Consider the following 13,768-nt stretch of genomic DNA (forward strand, 5'->3'; position numbering starts at 1 on the left):
TTTCTTTCTTATCCTTTTACATTTCATGTTATTACAACTTTCTGGACAAATTAGGGAGAAAAAATCCCCATGACAACTACAGATTTCCACCTTACACAGGTTACATAACATCCAACTTACAGCTACAGTCCCCCTGTTCTAATATACAGTCGAACCTGCTGTAACGACCACCTGTCTGAGAAAATCATTTGTACAAACAACCACCCCACCGCGTTCAAATAAAAACCCCCACCAAATTAATAATAACACTGTCTAAGACCACCCTTTTTCTCCTCGACAAAGGTTGGTCATCTTCGACAATTTTGACTATAGGAATAAATTGATTAAAAAATGAACTAATCATCATAAAAAAAAAAAGACAAAATTTTTTCAATGATAACCCCCCCCCCACAGCAATAGAAAAAAATTTGATCTCAAGCTAAAAAAAAGAAACAAAATGGTGAATGTGGGTTAATAACTGTGTAGCGGCTCAGCTGACAGTACACTCGAAAGCATTCTCTTCATTAACTGGCATGTTGAGGATGTTGGCCAGGGCTCGGCACATGTACGCCATGGAGCCAAAACGACCACTGGGGGCGCTGTCGTACAGGTAGAGGCAGATCCCAGCAGCTCCGGTTGCCTGCTCCACCACGTCCGGCGGCATTTTCTGGTGAAAAAAATGTTGAAATGGTATCAACACTATTAGGTTATTTAAGATACGGGACCTTCGAGTCAAACGTCCCTCTCTGAAAGGACCGAACCAAATAGGAAATTCGCGTAAAGTGTCTTTCCCAAAGACACAACGTCGGAGCGAGCTGAGGCTCGAATCCTCGAACCCACAATTTTATGATTACTGGTCCGGTACCCTAACTACTAGGCCAACAACGCCACTCCGCATTTTGTGGACAGAGATTAAGATATTGGGGAAAGAAATGAGAGTACTGATGTAGTGATATTATGTGGTCATTACATAACTGCATAACACATTTTTTTTTTCTGTTTCGATATATCACTTTCTTGTCCCTGAGAAAGTTTATAAAAGCAGGGTTCAACCAGAATCTACTTAACGACTTGAGCACTGGTAAGATGTCTTAACAGTTGGGTTTTTAGCACGAAAAAACAAAATCCTGCTGTATTGAGGACACAAAAGAAGTACATTAATACTATAATTATAATAGGACTTTTTACCATAGAAATACCCCCAAAAAATTGAAAAAAAAAAGACTTCCGCTGATTGTGTTATAATGACTGAAGATGTATCTCCTTTACAAGTTTGAGTTTTATTCATTTAAATGTAAACATTTCTAGGCCCTTGTAGTTTCAGAATTAGGTCACACGTATTGCGGACAGTATTGCCACAGACATATCTCAAAGGCCGCCAAAAATGACTTACGTCTGTATACAATACTGCCAGCGGTATGTGCTGAAGATTAGATGCGTAACATGAGAGTACAAAGAAAAGTAGAAGGAAAGATAAGGATGATAAATGCTAGACTGGAAAGAAAGAGAAAATATCACTAGAGCTAAGCTAAAGAAAATTCAGAAGTCTAATTGTGATGACACAATCAATCAAATAAAAAAACAAAAGGCATGATTGTGGGTCCAACTCATGAAAACCCTTGAAAAGTATAAACTATTTTCATAAAGGAAAAAAAAAAAAAAAAGCAAAAAGCAAAAAACAAAAAAAAACAAACAAACCCCCCCCCCCCCCCGAAAATTTTTAAAAAAAATGAGGGTTTAGGTGGGGGATTTTTGGCCTCCATTGACACAGTTTAGATCATGGGTAAGCTTTGACCCTGTCTGTCAGGGCCAACCCTAGCTGAGAGGGATGCAACATCCAAGCACAAAGAACAAGATAGCCGCTAAAATTTCTCCCCACTCAAAGAGATGAGCACAAAACAATTCAAACAATTGTCAAAAGCAAACAGTGTTCAAGTGCTTCACCATAAAAAAGCTTTTTAACTCATAACATGAAAACCTCAAACAAACGTTCACGGAACCAAATAAATATTGCTAAAATCAGACCTCCTCTTTCTTTTACAGCTTTTCTTTGTTTTTGCATACACAATACATTTTCAAACTACCATCCAGCCGAGTCTACTGTAACAGCTACCTTTCCAAGACAATCACTTGTACAAAGTACCACTTCCCACTTTGCATTTTTAAAAATATTATGACACTGTCCGAGACATCCAACTGTCTAATACAACAAGTTTTCTCCTACCACCTGTCTAAGACAACAAGTTTTCTCCTACCACCTGTCTAAGACAACAAGTTTTCTCCTACCACCTGTCTAAGACAACACGTTTTTTCCTACCAACTGTCTAAGACAACAAGTTTTTTCTCACCACCTGTCAAAGACAACAAGTTTTCTCCTAAACAATGGGAAAACATCTTGGACAATTTTGACAAAACGACTGGTAGAAATCCTGGTCAGAACAAAACGTAACACATTTTCCTGTTAGCTGAAAGAGAAGGAACATTTGTGTATATATATATGTGTTGAATTTGCATTCTAATGAACATGTGAATAATTACTCAGATGAGACTCCCTGAATAAAGTATACCACTGATACAGCCACCTAACATTCCATTTTCTGACCCACTATCAAGAATTATTTGAGCAAAATTGTGCTGTGTATTTTCTTTGAACTCTCTTACAGTTAGGCGAAACAAAATCAAAAGAACAAGTAACAAGTAACGGTTATCAATTGTAAAGAAAAATGGAAACAAAGAAAGCGAATGTCGTCTGATACCTCAATATCAGTCTGAAACAGAAAAGATACAATTTTAATTCTATGAAGAATTGGTAGCTATTTCCTGCGAGTAGAGAGATAAATGCAACACCCCATGGCAAGTAAAAAAAATTCTTTAAAAAAAACCAAATTTTCCACTTTTATCAAACTTCACCATCAAACTTCATGCGTTCACTAGTCTCAATGTGTTGGCTGGTTCATCTGGATGAACAAAAAGACAACAGAAACACCCACAATGAAACAGAAGGATAAAGCCAAATCAGAGCACCCATCGCATTAACCCCTTTATTTACTTTCACTTTCAAACAAGGGATACGACATGGAAATAAAATGACACAGAGAGACTAAAAACAGTACAAAAAACCCTGTACATTTACACACACTGGTCGGCTTCATGCTAAATATTATGAACTCTGCATACATTTAAACAGCAGGATTTCACAGAGTTGGCAACAATATAAGTAAGACAAATATTGACAATGCAAGACATGATCTTGCCACCCATCAAAAGCACTCTGCACAAGAACTGATTTTAGAAAAGGATACAATGCCTCTTTTTTATTAACGGAAACAGTCATACTTTTGGCAAGTCAGCGGTACAAAGGTCACATTTTGTTACAAACAGGTTTGAGTAACAGAAACTCTGAGAACAAAAAAAGACCACACCTAAACTCCCATTGACACATTTAAGAATTGTATGACAAAGATAAAAGCTAAACACCCTTAAAGGAAAGACTGACTAGAGCAATAAAATCCAGGGACCACTCATAAAAGAAAGACAAAAAACAAACCCTCCAAACATTTATCTAGACAAAAACTGCTGGCCTTCACGACCTGATGCAACTCAACACGCACATAAACACACTATTCTTCACAAGTACAGTAGGAAAAACAAAATATGGAGATCAAAATATCATAAGCAATATACAAAATACCCAGAGAAATACCTCATTTATGCACAGAAAGCTAACGGTAGGGGGGGGTCAAAAACGTACCAGATCTCTGATAAACATGGAGTTGGCCTCGTGCACAATCTTGTCCACCTCGATGTCCATCTGGCTAAGCTTGAGGCGGTGACCGTCGTTCTCCAGCAGCATGGTAAGCACCATCATGGCCTCCACCATCAGCTGACGGTATTCTGGCTGAGGGATTCGGTTCAGGACCATTTCTACCTGCAGGGCAAACTTGAACTCACCCTTCGTCATCTGAGTGAAAGAAAAAAAGGTTTTTTTTTCGCAAAAAATATTTTTGTAATAGGTGATTTTACACCCCAATCAGCACAGTTCAGATCATTTAAGACCTGGCTTTGACCCTGCTTGTCAGGGCTAGTCTGGGATGAGAGGCAAACACAAAGACTGAAGTACTTGATTAAAGTCTCTCAATTCGGGAAACGAACTCGGATCTTCCAATTTTACCAGTGAGATGAAAATGTTCAAGGCTTTTATAGTGATGTAGTGTCCAAGAAATTGCATTAATCTCTTCTTTATATCTTTATTGCCTTTATTATTGAGCGTAGGGCCCACATTACACACATGGTAAACATTTATGGGGCACCCTGAAAGTCCCGATTCGGCTCAAAACTGTGGATTTAAGTTGTAGGCATTTTTAGCTTCTCCAGCCTCTCTTATAACTATTTCATTGAATAAGAATCCCCATAACCCTTATTTCTTCCCATACGGAGCATGTTTGTCACCACCATTTCCTCATAAAGTCAATCTTTTAGTTTTCTTTATCGCCAGTTTTCTTGAAACGTGGTTTTTCTATATATACTTTGAAAAATAACTCCATCATTTTTCATTCAATCTTCAAGAAATTTTCACAGAATGAAGAAAAGAATATTAAATATTTGAGTGATGAATTTTTTTATATATGGAATATTTTGTTGTTGATGGTGTTTGGATTGTGGATTTTCACCGATTTTTTGCAAACGTGAATACTACTTCAGGAAAAAATTCATTAAAAAATTGTCCAGTATGTTGAGGAAAAATTCATCACACAGATTTGTAGATCTATTGTTTTCCAAGATGCATGCAAAAAAAATAAATTATTTCCATGAAAAATAAGTGCCGTATTAATTACGTAAGACATATTAACAAAATCCAATATGGCGGTCATTTCCATGGCAACAAAACTGTTTTCTCAAATTTGACAGCGGATTTTAACTCTTATCCTGCGTCTGTGTCCAGATGCGCATCATATCAGCAACCGATTATGTCGGACGTGCCGGGCAGGCCGCTGGGGTCACTCAGTGTGTACTGTTGGTGTACAGCGTGCGCGCCGGGAAACATGTGTTTTCGCCATGAATACCGCGAGAGTGTGTTAACCGATGATGAAAATAACGCTCTATCTTTCATAGCTTTCTATTTATAAAGTGTTACAAACACATGAATACCCCCCCTTTCACAAGCTGATAAGACATTACGAGTAGTTACGCCCATTTCAATAACCTTTCTGGACGCTCTTGTTGTTACGAGAATGACCTGAGATTCGAAAGGGGATAATTTAGGTCAATTTCCGAATGTTTTACCCTCAAATTGTTCTTTGTACCTGCACAATGGTATTCAAAACTATCAAACAAGCTTATTTTTTATCAGGTAGTATCATTTCATACAAAATCAAGCTCATTTGAAATATTTTGTATAGAAAAATGGAAGTCTTCATGTCTAAGTGGGTCAATTTCTTCTATAATTTCATTGGACGAACATCTGGAGCTACCAACTTGGCATGTTTTGAATGAGACGTATGCCTCGATTACGAACCAACGCAGGCGGTTCTAGAAGAAGGCCACAAACGCACACAAACTCAAGCAGACTGACGCACACACACTTGACCTGCGTGAATGGGGATCCGACTCGGGACCCGAATGACACGTAAGAGGATGCGCGCTGCGCATGCACTGAGCCAGGAGCTACACTGATTCGGGACCAGAACGTAGGTGAGGTGCCGAAATAGGCTTATCGGGCGACATAAACCCGGCTCCCGCAGGATGAGGGTTAAGACTCCTTACTATTCTTGTGATATGTGTGAAATTTGGTAACATTTGATCTACTAATAAGTGAGATAGCCTTCAGTTGCCGCCTCCCCTGTTAAGAGCAAAGACAGAAAGCAAAGGTCACCACACGACTCACCTCTTGAGTGAGAGTACCCGGGAGTGCATTCCCCTTAATCAGCAGGCCATGGCACTAAAATGAGAAACAAAGAGAGAAAACACAAATACTTTCAGCTTAGGACAAGTAAAAATCTTCTCCAACGGAAAGAAAAAAAAAAGACAGCCTTCCAAAGTCTCTGTATGCCTTCATAGAATGTCCATGGTACCTACTTATAGCAAATTACATACTGTCAGTGTCATTTTACCATGATTCCAATTAATTTCGGGGGGAGGGGGGTTCCAAATGAATCCATAAAGGGGCTTCTTACAACAGGGTTTTTTGTTGTTTTGTTTTATTGTCTTCTTTCTAAATTTTCATTGAAAAATAATGAGTGCCAAAGTCATGGTTTCCATTTGGGCACTCCTTGCTAAAAAAAAGTTCTCAAAACTTCCCAAAAATGACTTAAGCACTTGTGGGAAGACACTGGTAATATGATAATAATAAATATACAACAGAAGACCTAAAGAAAAAAACCATACTGAGAGAACGGATTTGGCTATCTCCTACATCCTTCAAGAAGAAACTGAACAGACCAGTACAGTAGTCTCCGCCTAAACGCACGCCATACAAAAGCACGCTCCGCTCAAACGCACGCTTTCGTCATCTGACGGATTTTTTACTATATAATTTAGACGTACAAACGCACGGTCATTCCCTCTAAACGCATGCTCCGATCCACGAAACACGCTGAGACATGTAAAGCTCGGCAAGGGGAAATTTTCACGACAACCTGCACAGCCTGCATAAGACAAGCCTAGAATTTACTAGAAAACCAGATACTGGATGAGCGTGCCCCTCACGCCGTACAAAGAGAGTGATAGACAGCGTTTACACACCCTACTTTCCACCGACGCATAGGTCTCGGTCTAGGGCTGGTCGGTTAAATTTTTTTTAGGGGGGGGGGGGGGGGACGGAAATGTTTTTTGATTGGTCACTGGAAATGTATCTTTGAGAGAAAGTTTCTGACTGGAGTTTGAGTGACTACGTGTAATGTTTAGCTAGATCTAGGCCTGATGCGCGACATGTGTAAATGCCGTTAAACACTAGACAGGCTTCTATAGGATTAAAGATTAGCCAAGTAAGCCTAATAAGCCTTTATGGACATGTGCCGCCTGCTATGATTCTAGCTCTGGATCCAAGTAATCAAGTAATCCAAGCCTAATAAGCTGCGCTCGAAGAGCTTATAACGTAGCCTACTTGTTCAACGAATCACAAGAGAAAATGTTCCTCGATGATGATTCTGCATAAATTTACGGCGGTGGTCGCTTGGAAAGCCACGTGGGTGGTCCGTCGTCTCTATGACTATGACTATCACCAACAGTTTCCTCTTAGGCTAGATCTATCTGTTCCCGACGTTTATAGTGCAAATTCATTACATTGAGTTTGTCCCCCCCCCCCCCCCCCCCCATTCAACGCCTTTGTGTTCTCAACCCCAGTAGGGGAATCTTCCAGAAAACAGTCACGTGTCGTCACATTATCTGCCAAAATGACACCCTCCCCCCCAAGGGAGGTTACTAGAGTAATAAGGAATTGAGATGACTGCCTCCCTGCACTAAGGTTCATGTAAACGCACGCTCCGTATAAACACACGCTAAGGAGCCCTCCCGAGCACAGTGCGTTTAGGCGGAGACTACTGTAAACAGGCTACAGAAATTTGTGGTACCTGTACATAATTCTGTGCCCGTGGTTTTATGCATCCTGCATACTTTGATAATTTTTTGCATAATTTCTGATTATTTTCCTTTCTCATTCTTTGTTAAAATAAACAGCATCGCATAGTTTCACATTTTTGGGCTCATTTGGCATTATTTCAGAATTTTTCCTTGCATAAAAGGACGGGGACAGATAATTTGTGGTTGAAGCTGGCTTCCAAATGAAAACGCAAGCTGAAAGGAGAAGAATAGACTATTAAAGCTGAAAGGGACCAATAATTAGAGAAAATCACAAAAAAAGTATTGCAGAAAAGCCATGACAAACGAAACTTAAGATGAAAAAGTAGATTCATCACAGGTTTAGATGTATATATATGTAGAGAACTAATAAATACCACAAAAAGCTCAACAGCTCCTAGCTAAACCAAAATTCAAAGCCCAAAAGCTCACTCTGTGTAGCAGCTCCCACAACATGGGGTAAAACCCGAGTGGGACGCGGTTGAGTGACCCGTCCAGACGCCGGCGTCGCAGCCACTGGCCCTGGCGGTCAGCGATCTCCTCCTCCTCTTGTTGCTCCTTTGAGATGATCTGAGAACTCATCCCCAGTGTGGGCAGGTCGGCGCTCACCTGGTAAACACAAACACACATACACAAAGGGAAAGAAATTGGAATGAGAGAGGGTTAAAATGCGGTGTTTTGCAGTAATTTCATAAAACCAACACATATACTCCTAACCCCAAACAATTAACTTTATTTTGACTCAGAGTTAAATAAATACCGTGTCTTTTTCCTTGTACTAAGATTACATTATATAGATTGAATTTTTTTTTTTTTTGCATATCACTAATTATAATCCTCAAAAAGGATCAATATTCAGCTAAATTATATATCAGTCTGGTATCAAAAGGGCAATAAGAGCATGGCACTTGAAAATAAACTTATAATCATGATAACCTTCACAGCTCTAGCAGTGGCGACAAACCCATACCATTTTTAACAAATACAACCCATAGTTCTTGCACTAATTAAATTTCAGTGCCCTTACATCACTAGAAGACTAAAGTTTTACAGTATTCATTAGAAAAATAACTTCATGTGTACCAACTATTTCTTCACAATTGTATAAATAACTAAGGGACTCAATTTCACTTTCACTTTTCTGTTCCACAAAGAGAAATAGAACATGTAACACTTATTGAAAAGTAAAAAGAAAAAGACAAAACACTCCTCAGGTTTTACAATTAACTAAGACTAAGAACAGTTTTGTTTGTAGAACATAATGCTGATGTATAATTCCTTCCTCTGCATATAAAGATAAGTGTGTATTTTCCCATATGTAAAACAATATTCTGTGGGTATAGCTATGACAATCGAGGAGAAAATTCCAAAGATGAAAACATCAAAGAACGTCAAGAGATTATAACAGCAAAAGGTGCCAAATTTGCAAAAAAAATGGATTCAGGCATAACTGCTGTTTAAAAAGTCAACTATCTAAAATAGCAAAAACAGGTAATTGAAAGAAGAAGACATTAACACTCAGGGTGTGACTGTGAGAGTTCTGAAACAGGAACCTCTAAGGAATGAAAATAAGATGACTTAATAAAGAGGTATCAAGTTTGAGAAACATTCCAGTGCCAAACTGTAACTAATGTGGTCTTCAGAGACATCTAAATTCCTTTATTACATCAGATGAGGACACAAAGCACATCCATAACAAATAAAAGACATCAGTAGAATCCGTGACAGATGTAACTATATATTCAAACTGAAAGTCACAGCTCCTGTGTTAATAACTTCAGCAAGTTTCACTCATTTGGGAATCTGAACACACCAGTGGCAGTCAAAATATAGATGAGGAAGCAGGACTTTGGAAATTCAAAAGTAAAACCATTCAAAATCGCAAACAGAAACCAAAAAGAAAACTCAGCTAAGAATGGACTCCGCATCGATAGTTTACTTTGAGTCAGTGTGATAACAACTACATTACATCTCGAACAGATTGGAACAATACCCCCCAAAAAATAAAACAGCCAGACGACATAATGCACTAAACAGTCACCAACAGAAACATGGCAAATTAAAAACTATGGTTGGACTGAAGAAAGGCAATAAAATTCACGTATGCATCATAGCCTTGTATGCCCAGTGTCATACAGAAAATGGTTAGAGCAATAAACAGCCAACTCTCCAATGCAAACACCATTTTGTGGCTCTACACAAGGTTGATGCCATGACTGAGAAACAGCCACCCCAAACATTTTCATTAATGTCACAGGCTGGTGTTAAAACGCCTATGGTGCATCACATCACAATCAAAATCTGAAGCAAAGAGAAGTTGTGATGCCTTCAAGCACAGCAAAATTTAAGTCCTCAAGGTGAGGACAGAATGCCAGAACAAGAGCGTGATGTATTAGAGATCAGATGAACGCAACAATTCAGCACATAATGGTTCAATAGCTGCATCAAAAACTATAACACATTTCAATTGGGCAGCTTTTCAGACTCAACTCATTCACCACAACCAGTTGAACGATGATTGGTCTAGCATTTTCTTTGTCACTATGATGAGCCTTATCATCTGCTAGACGATACGGATACGCTTTTGTAAACATTCAACTATTGCAATTGCTGTTTAGACTCACCAAAATGATATATATGTCCTGTTTTGAACAAATTTTTTTTTTCAGATTACCCTTTCAATTTCATATTATTTGGCAAATAACATGTATTACTTGTACTTTGCCAAAAAATAGGCAAATTACTTGACGAAGCTAAATTTTTGCACTTGACACTTCCTTGCCAGCAGAAAAAAAAAAACATTCAAGAGGGTAAAAATTATGTAGTGAATGAGATAAAAGCAAGTAAGACAAATGAAATATTCTTATTAAAGAACAATGCAGGACTGAGTTCAAATCTCTATTGCTGAAAGGAAACAGAAAGAGCTCATAACAAGGCAGAAATCGTAACACAATTAGCTATTTATACATTTTCCTTTCTTTCTTATTCCAGGATTTTCCCTTGGCAAGCCGTATTTCATTCACACTTGTCCCACTGTCTAACATTCAAACAAGAATAGAGACTTTCATAGACAGTGAGAAACACGAGTTGTAAAACAAATCAGTATCATTTTTATCCATTTTAAAACCTTCCATAGTCTTTGGAGGTTTCAAAATAAAGACAATTAGAAAAAACAATAAGAGCTTCACTTTGGTAAGAGTATTACAGCGCTTGCAACTGAATAAGGTCATATGAGCGCAAAAGAAAGTTAACAAAAACGGTAACAATATTCATAAAATTTACACTGGTAGAAAATGTGACAAAGTAAACCTTGTCATCAATACCACATAAGTATACAATGTACATAAAACATTTGAACACATCCATAAGGATAATGGTTATCCAATGTAATCTATCACACAAAGTCAGTAAACAACAAAGTGCAAAACTCACAGGAAAAAGAACAACACTATTAAAAAAACCAAAAACATCTCATTAGTGATCCAACTGGATTGTGAAGTCAGTAAAGAAAGCAATGAATATCACCCTGAAATCGAGTCAGTTGGATTAATTTAGTTTCCACTCATCAAATAGTGGGACAAAAAGAACAGTAGACCTATTCCCTTTATGCTTTTCGCTGTCGTGAATTTCTAAATACCTTCTGAAGAGAATGCAATAGTCATTGTCCAATATATTCTTTCCACATGATAGAAAATTTACCAAACTCAGCTTGAAAAACAAATTATTAGAAAATTAGCCTACTTTTAAACAGTCCGTGAAGAAAGTTTGGGCATCTTTGGGGATGTAGGAAACCACATTCACTCTCAGATCTATTAATTGTTCATCATAACTACTCCGCACACTACATTAAACCAGTTACACTTCTGAGATGTACAAACAAGTGTATCCAGTTTGTGTAAACGCAATTTGATGACACAGCAAAGATGGAAAAATATCGAGAAAAACGTGAATCAAAGACCCTAAATCAGAAGACTGTTTACTGTATTGTCTTTGCATGATCTCATGTACAGTCCTACGTGTATCAAGTAAATTATATGTGGCTCCTGCACGGGGATTTGGTTAAAACAGCACTACCTTTATTGAGACAAATTGCCACAGAAACGCTGAAAAAAAAGTGTTCACTACCTACTCCTCAGTGACACAACAAATTATATATATATTATATGCAAACTTATTCAAGCTGAAATTTTTTCTTTTTCAAACGAAAGTTTTATGCCCCGGTTGACACTGTTTAGATCATCTCGGAGGTGGGCCGTGATGAAGCACCTCATCGCTACACCACAAACAACCTAGTGAACGAATGAACCTGTGATTTCTTATTATGCACTCTTCATTCTTTCCACTGTCTGGCACAGTTTATCGCCCTGTGTTCAGTACAGAGAATAAAATGGTTTAGCCACCTGTTACGTATGTCACCTGGCCAGCCCCAAGCACTCAGGCTATAAAGGAAGAGGAAGGCCATAGAAAAGGTCGGAGTCAAGGAAACCCTGAGAAATTATAATATCCCAATTGATAGAGCTACAGAGCTGGCCTACCATAGAAAGCTGCATCTCCCCTCGATGCTTAACTGCAACAGAGGATGAAAAAGTGAAAGTAGAGAAAGTAAGTAAAGTAAGTTCAGTACACAGTATTAAGCATTTTCCCACAGCAAGTATCACATCCCCCTATGTCAACTACTGGTGTTGGCTTATAGGACAGCAACAAAAAGATGAGTAAACAGTGTCTTCTGATTCACAGTCTTTGCAGAAACAGTAAAACAAGTGCATGAAAAACCTGATTTTCTGATGACGCAGCGACCGAAACTGGTACAGTCACCTAAGTAAAGCCATGTTAATCTTACACAAAGTCACCATTGAAAGAATTGAATGGGAAAATTTTTTACAAACAGTAGGAGAAATGCTATCTTGCCCAGACAAAACAATCAGATGAAATCATTAAAAAATTGGAGAGGGAGAGAGATGTCTGACTTATGGACTAGGCAATTTCAGCAAGACTTTAAAAGCTGTTTTTTGGTTTTAGGGGTATTTTTTTGTGTTTTCCAATTAATTTTAAGGTACTTTTTGTACCCAGATCGACACAAATTAGATCATTTAGGAACCTGGCTTCAACCCTGACTGTCAGGGTCAGTCTGGGCTTGGAGGGATTCAACATCAAGGCAGAAAGACCAAAATATTTGATTTAAAAATTCTCCACATAGGAATCCAACTTGGGTCTTCTGCTTGCCATGGCAATGCACCTAACCGCTACACCATAGACACCAGTGTTTTCCAAACTGTCAAGTTAAATTTTTCTGGGTAATAAAAAAAGATAGTTTTTATTGGCTTGTTTCTTTCCTTTAATGGTTGCATTTATACTAAACAAAAATATACATATAAAGATAGACGTTCGTCTGTTAATGGGACAGACTGACCTTAGAGTAAAGAAGCTCTCTAACCTGAACAAAAACGTGTCGTCAGCAAGGTGGATGCAACTCGCAATCCTACACATAAACAGCAAGAAGACACAAGTGAAGAAAAAAAGAGCAAGCTACTGACATCACACAAAGTTGTGAACCCATCCAAACTGGCTGCTTTCTCCATTCAAGCCACGTTTGCAAAACCGAGTGCAATCAACTCCCAATACCGTAGTTCAAGCATCAAGTGATTAATCCAGTTCCAGTTCCTCCTTCCAACATCTGCTCTTCAAAGTAGTACCACAACAACTTCGCACAGACAAATTCTTTATGTGGTACCAGAAAAAAAAACAACTTAATATACTTCATTGTAGCCCTAAAAGAAAAGAGTAATTAGCTGAGCTGATTGCAACATGAGTTTAAGAAAAAAAATCATAACTTCTGTCAGATGGCAGACCAGAAAGACAGGTTTTATAACCCATAAAATATATTTGATAACCATACTTGCGTGTCATAAAAGATGTAACGACTTTAACACTAGAGTATCTTGAGGAGATTTATTCCTTCCATTGCCTTTATTCTCATCGAATATTTACCATAAAAAAGTCAGTTCTTTCTTTCCTTGCTTTCTTCGCCATTCAGATAAAAATATCTCTTTGCAGTTATGATGTAGCATCATGGGCCGACAGCACATTTCTCCGTGAACTGTTGACAATTAGTGGACTTAGTAAGGCTAGCAGCATGCAGAGAGCCTAAACAAGCTCCCATGCCAGCCCCGGAAAAAACAATAACAAAAACGTCTTATCTCTCAGCAGCCGGTGT

The 13,768-nt window shown here is 38.3% G+C and overlaps 1 protein-coding gene across 18 annotated transcripts in view; it reads right to left on the minus strand.

Moving 5' to 3' along the window:
- Positions 1-385: 385 nt before the first annotated feature.
- Positions 386-13,768, minus strand: part of LOC101856265 (probable phosphorylase b kinase regulatory subunit alpha) — an 86,433-nt gene continuing 73,050 nt past the window's right edge. For 12 of the 18 annotated variants that reach the window (XM_035969863.1, XM_035969878.1, XM_035969877.1 and 9 more), the window contains 5 exons: positions 12,328-12,369; positions 7,987-8,163; positions 5,864-5,917; positions 3,731-3,940; positions 386-646 (listed from right to left, as the gene is read on the minus strand). In XM_035969863.1, coding sequence (XP_035825756.1) covers positions 470-646; positions 3,731-3,940; positions 5,864-5,917; positions 7,987-8,163; positions 12,328-12,369 — 660 coding nt within the window. In that variant the 3' untranslated portion in view covers positions 386-469. The remainder of the gene's footprint in view (positions 647-3,730; positions 3,941-5,863; positions 5,918-7,986; positions 8,164-12,327; positions 12,370-13,768) is intronic. The other 6 variants (XM_035969874.1, XM_035969873.1, XM_035969869.1 and 3 more) reach the window with 1 other exon arrangement.

The sequence above is a fragment of the Aplysia californica genome, unplaced genomic scaffold, assembly GCF_000002075.1.
Source record: "Aplysia californica isolate F4 #8 unplaced genomic scaffold, AplCal3.0 scaffold00190, whole genome shotgun sequence".
Lineage (NCBI taxonomy): Eukaryota > Metazoa > Mollusca > Gastropoda > Aplysiida > Aplysiidae > Aplysia > Aplysia californica.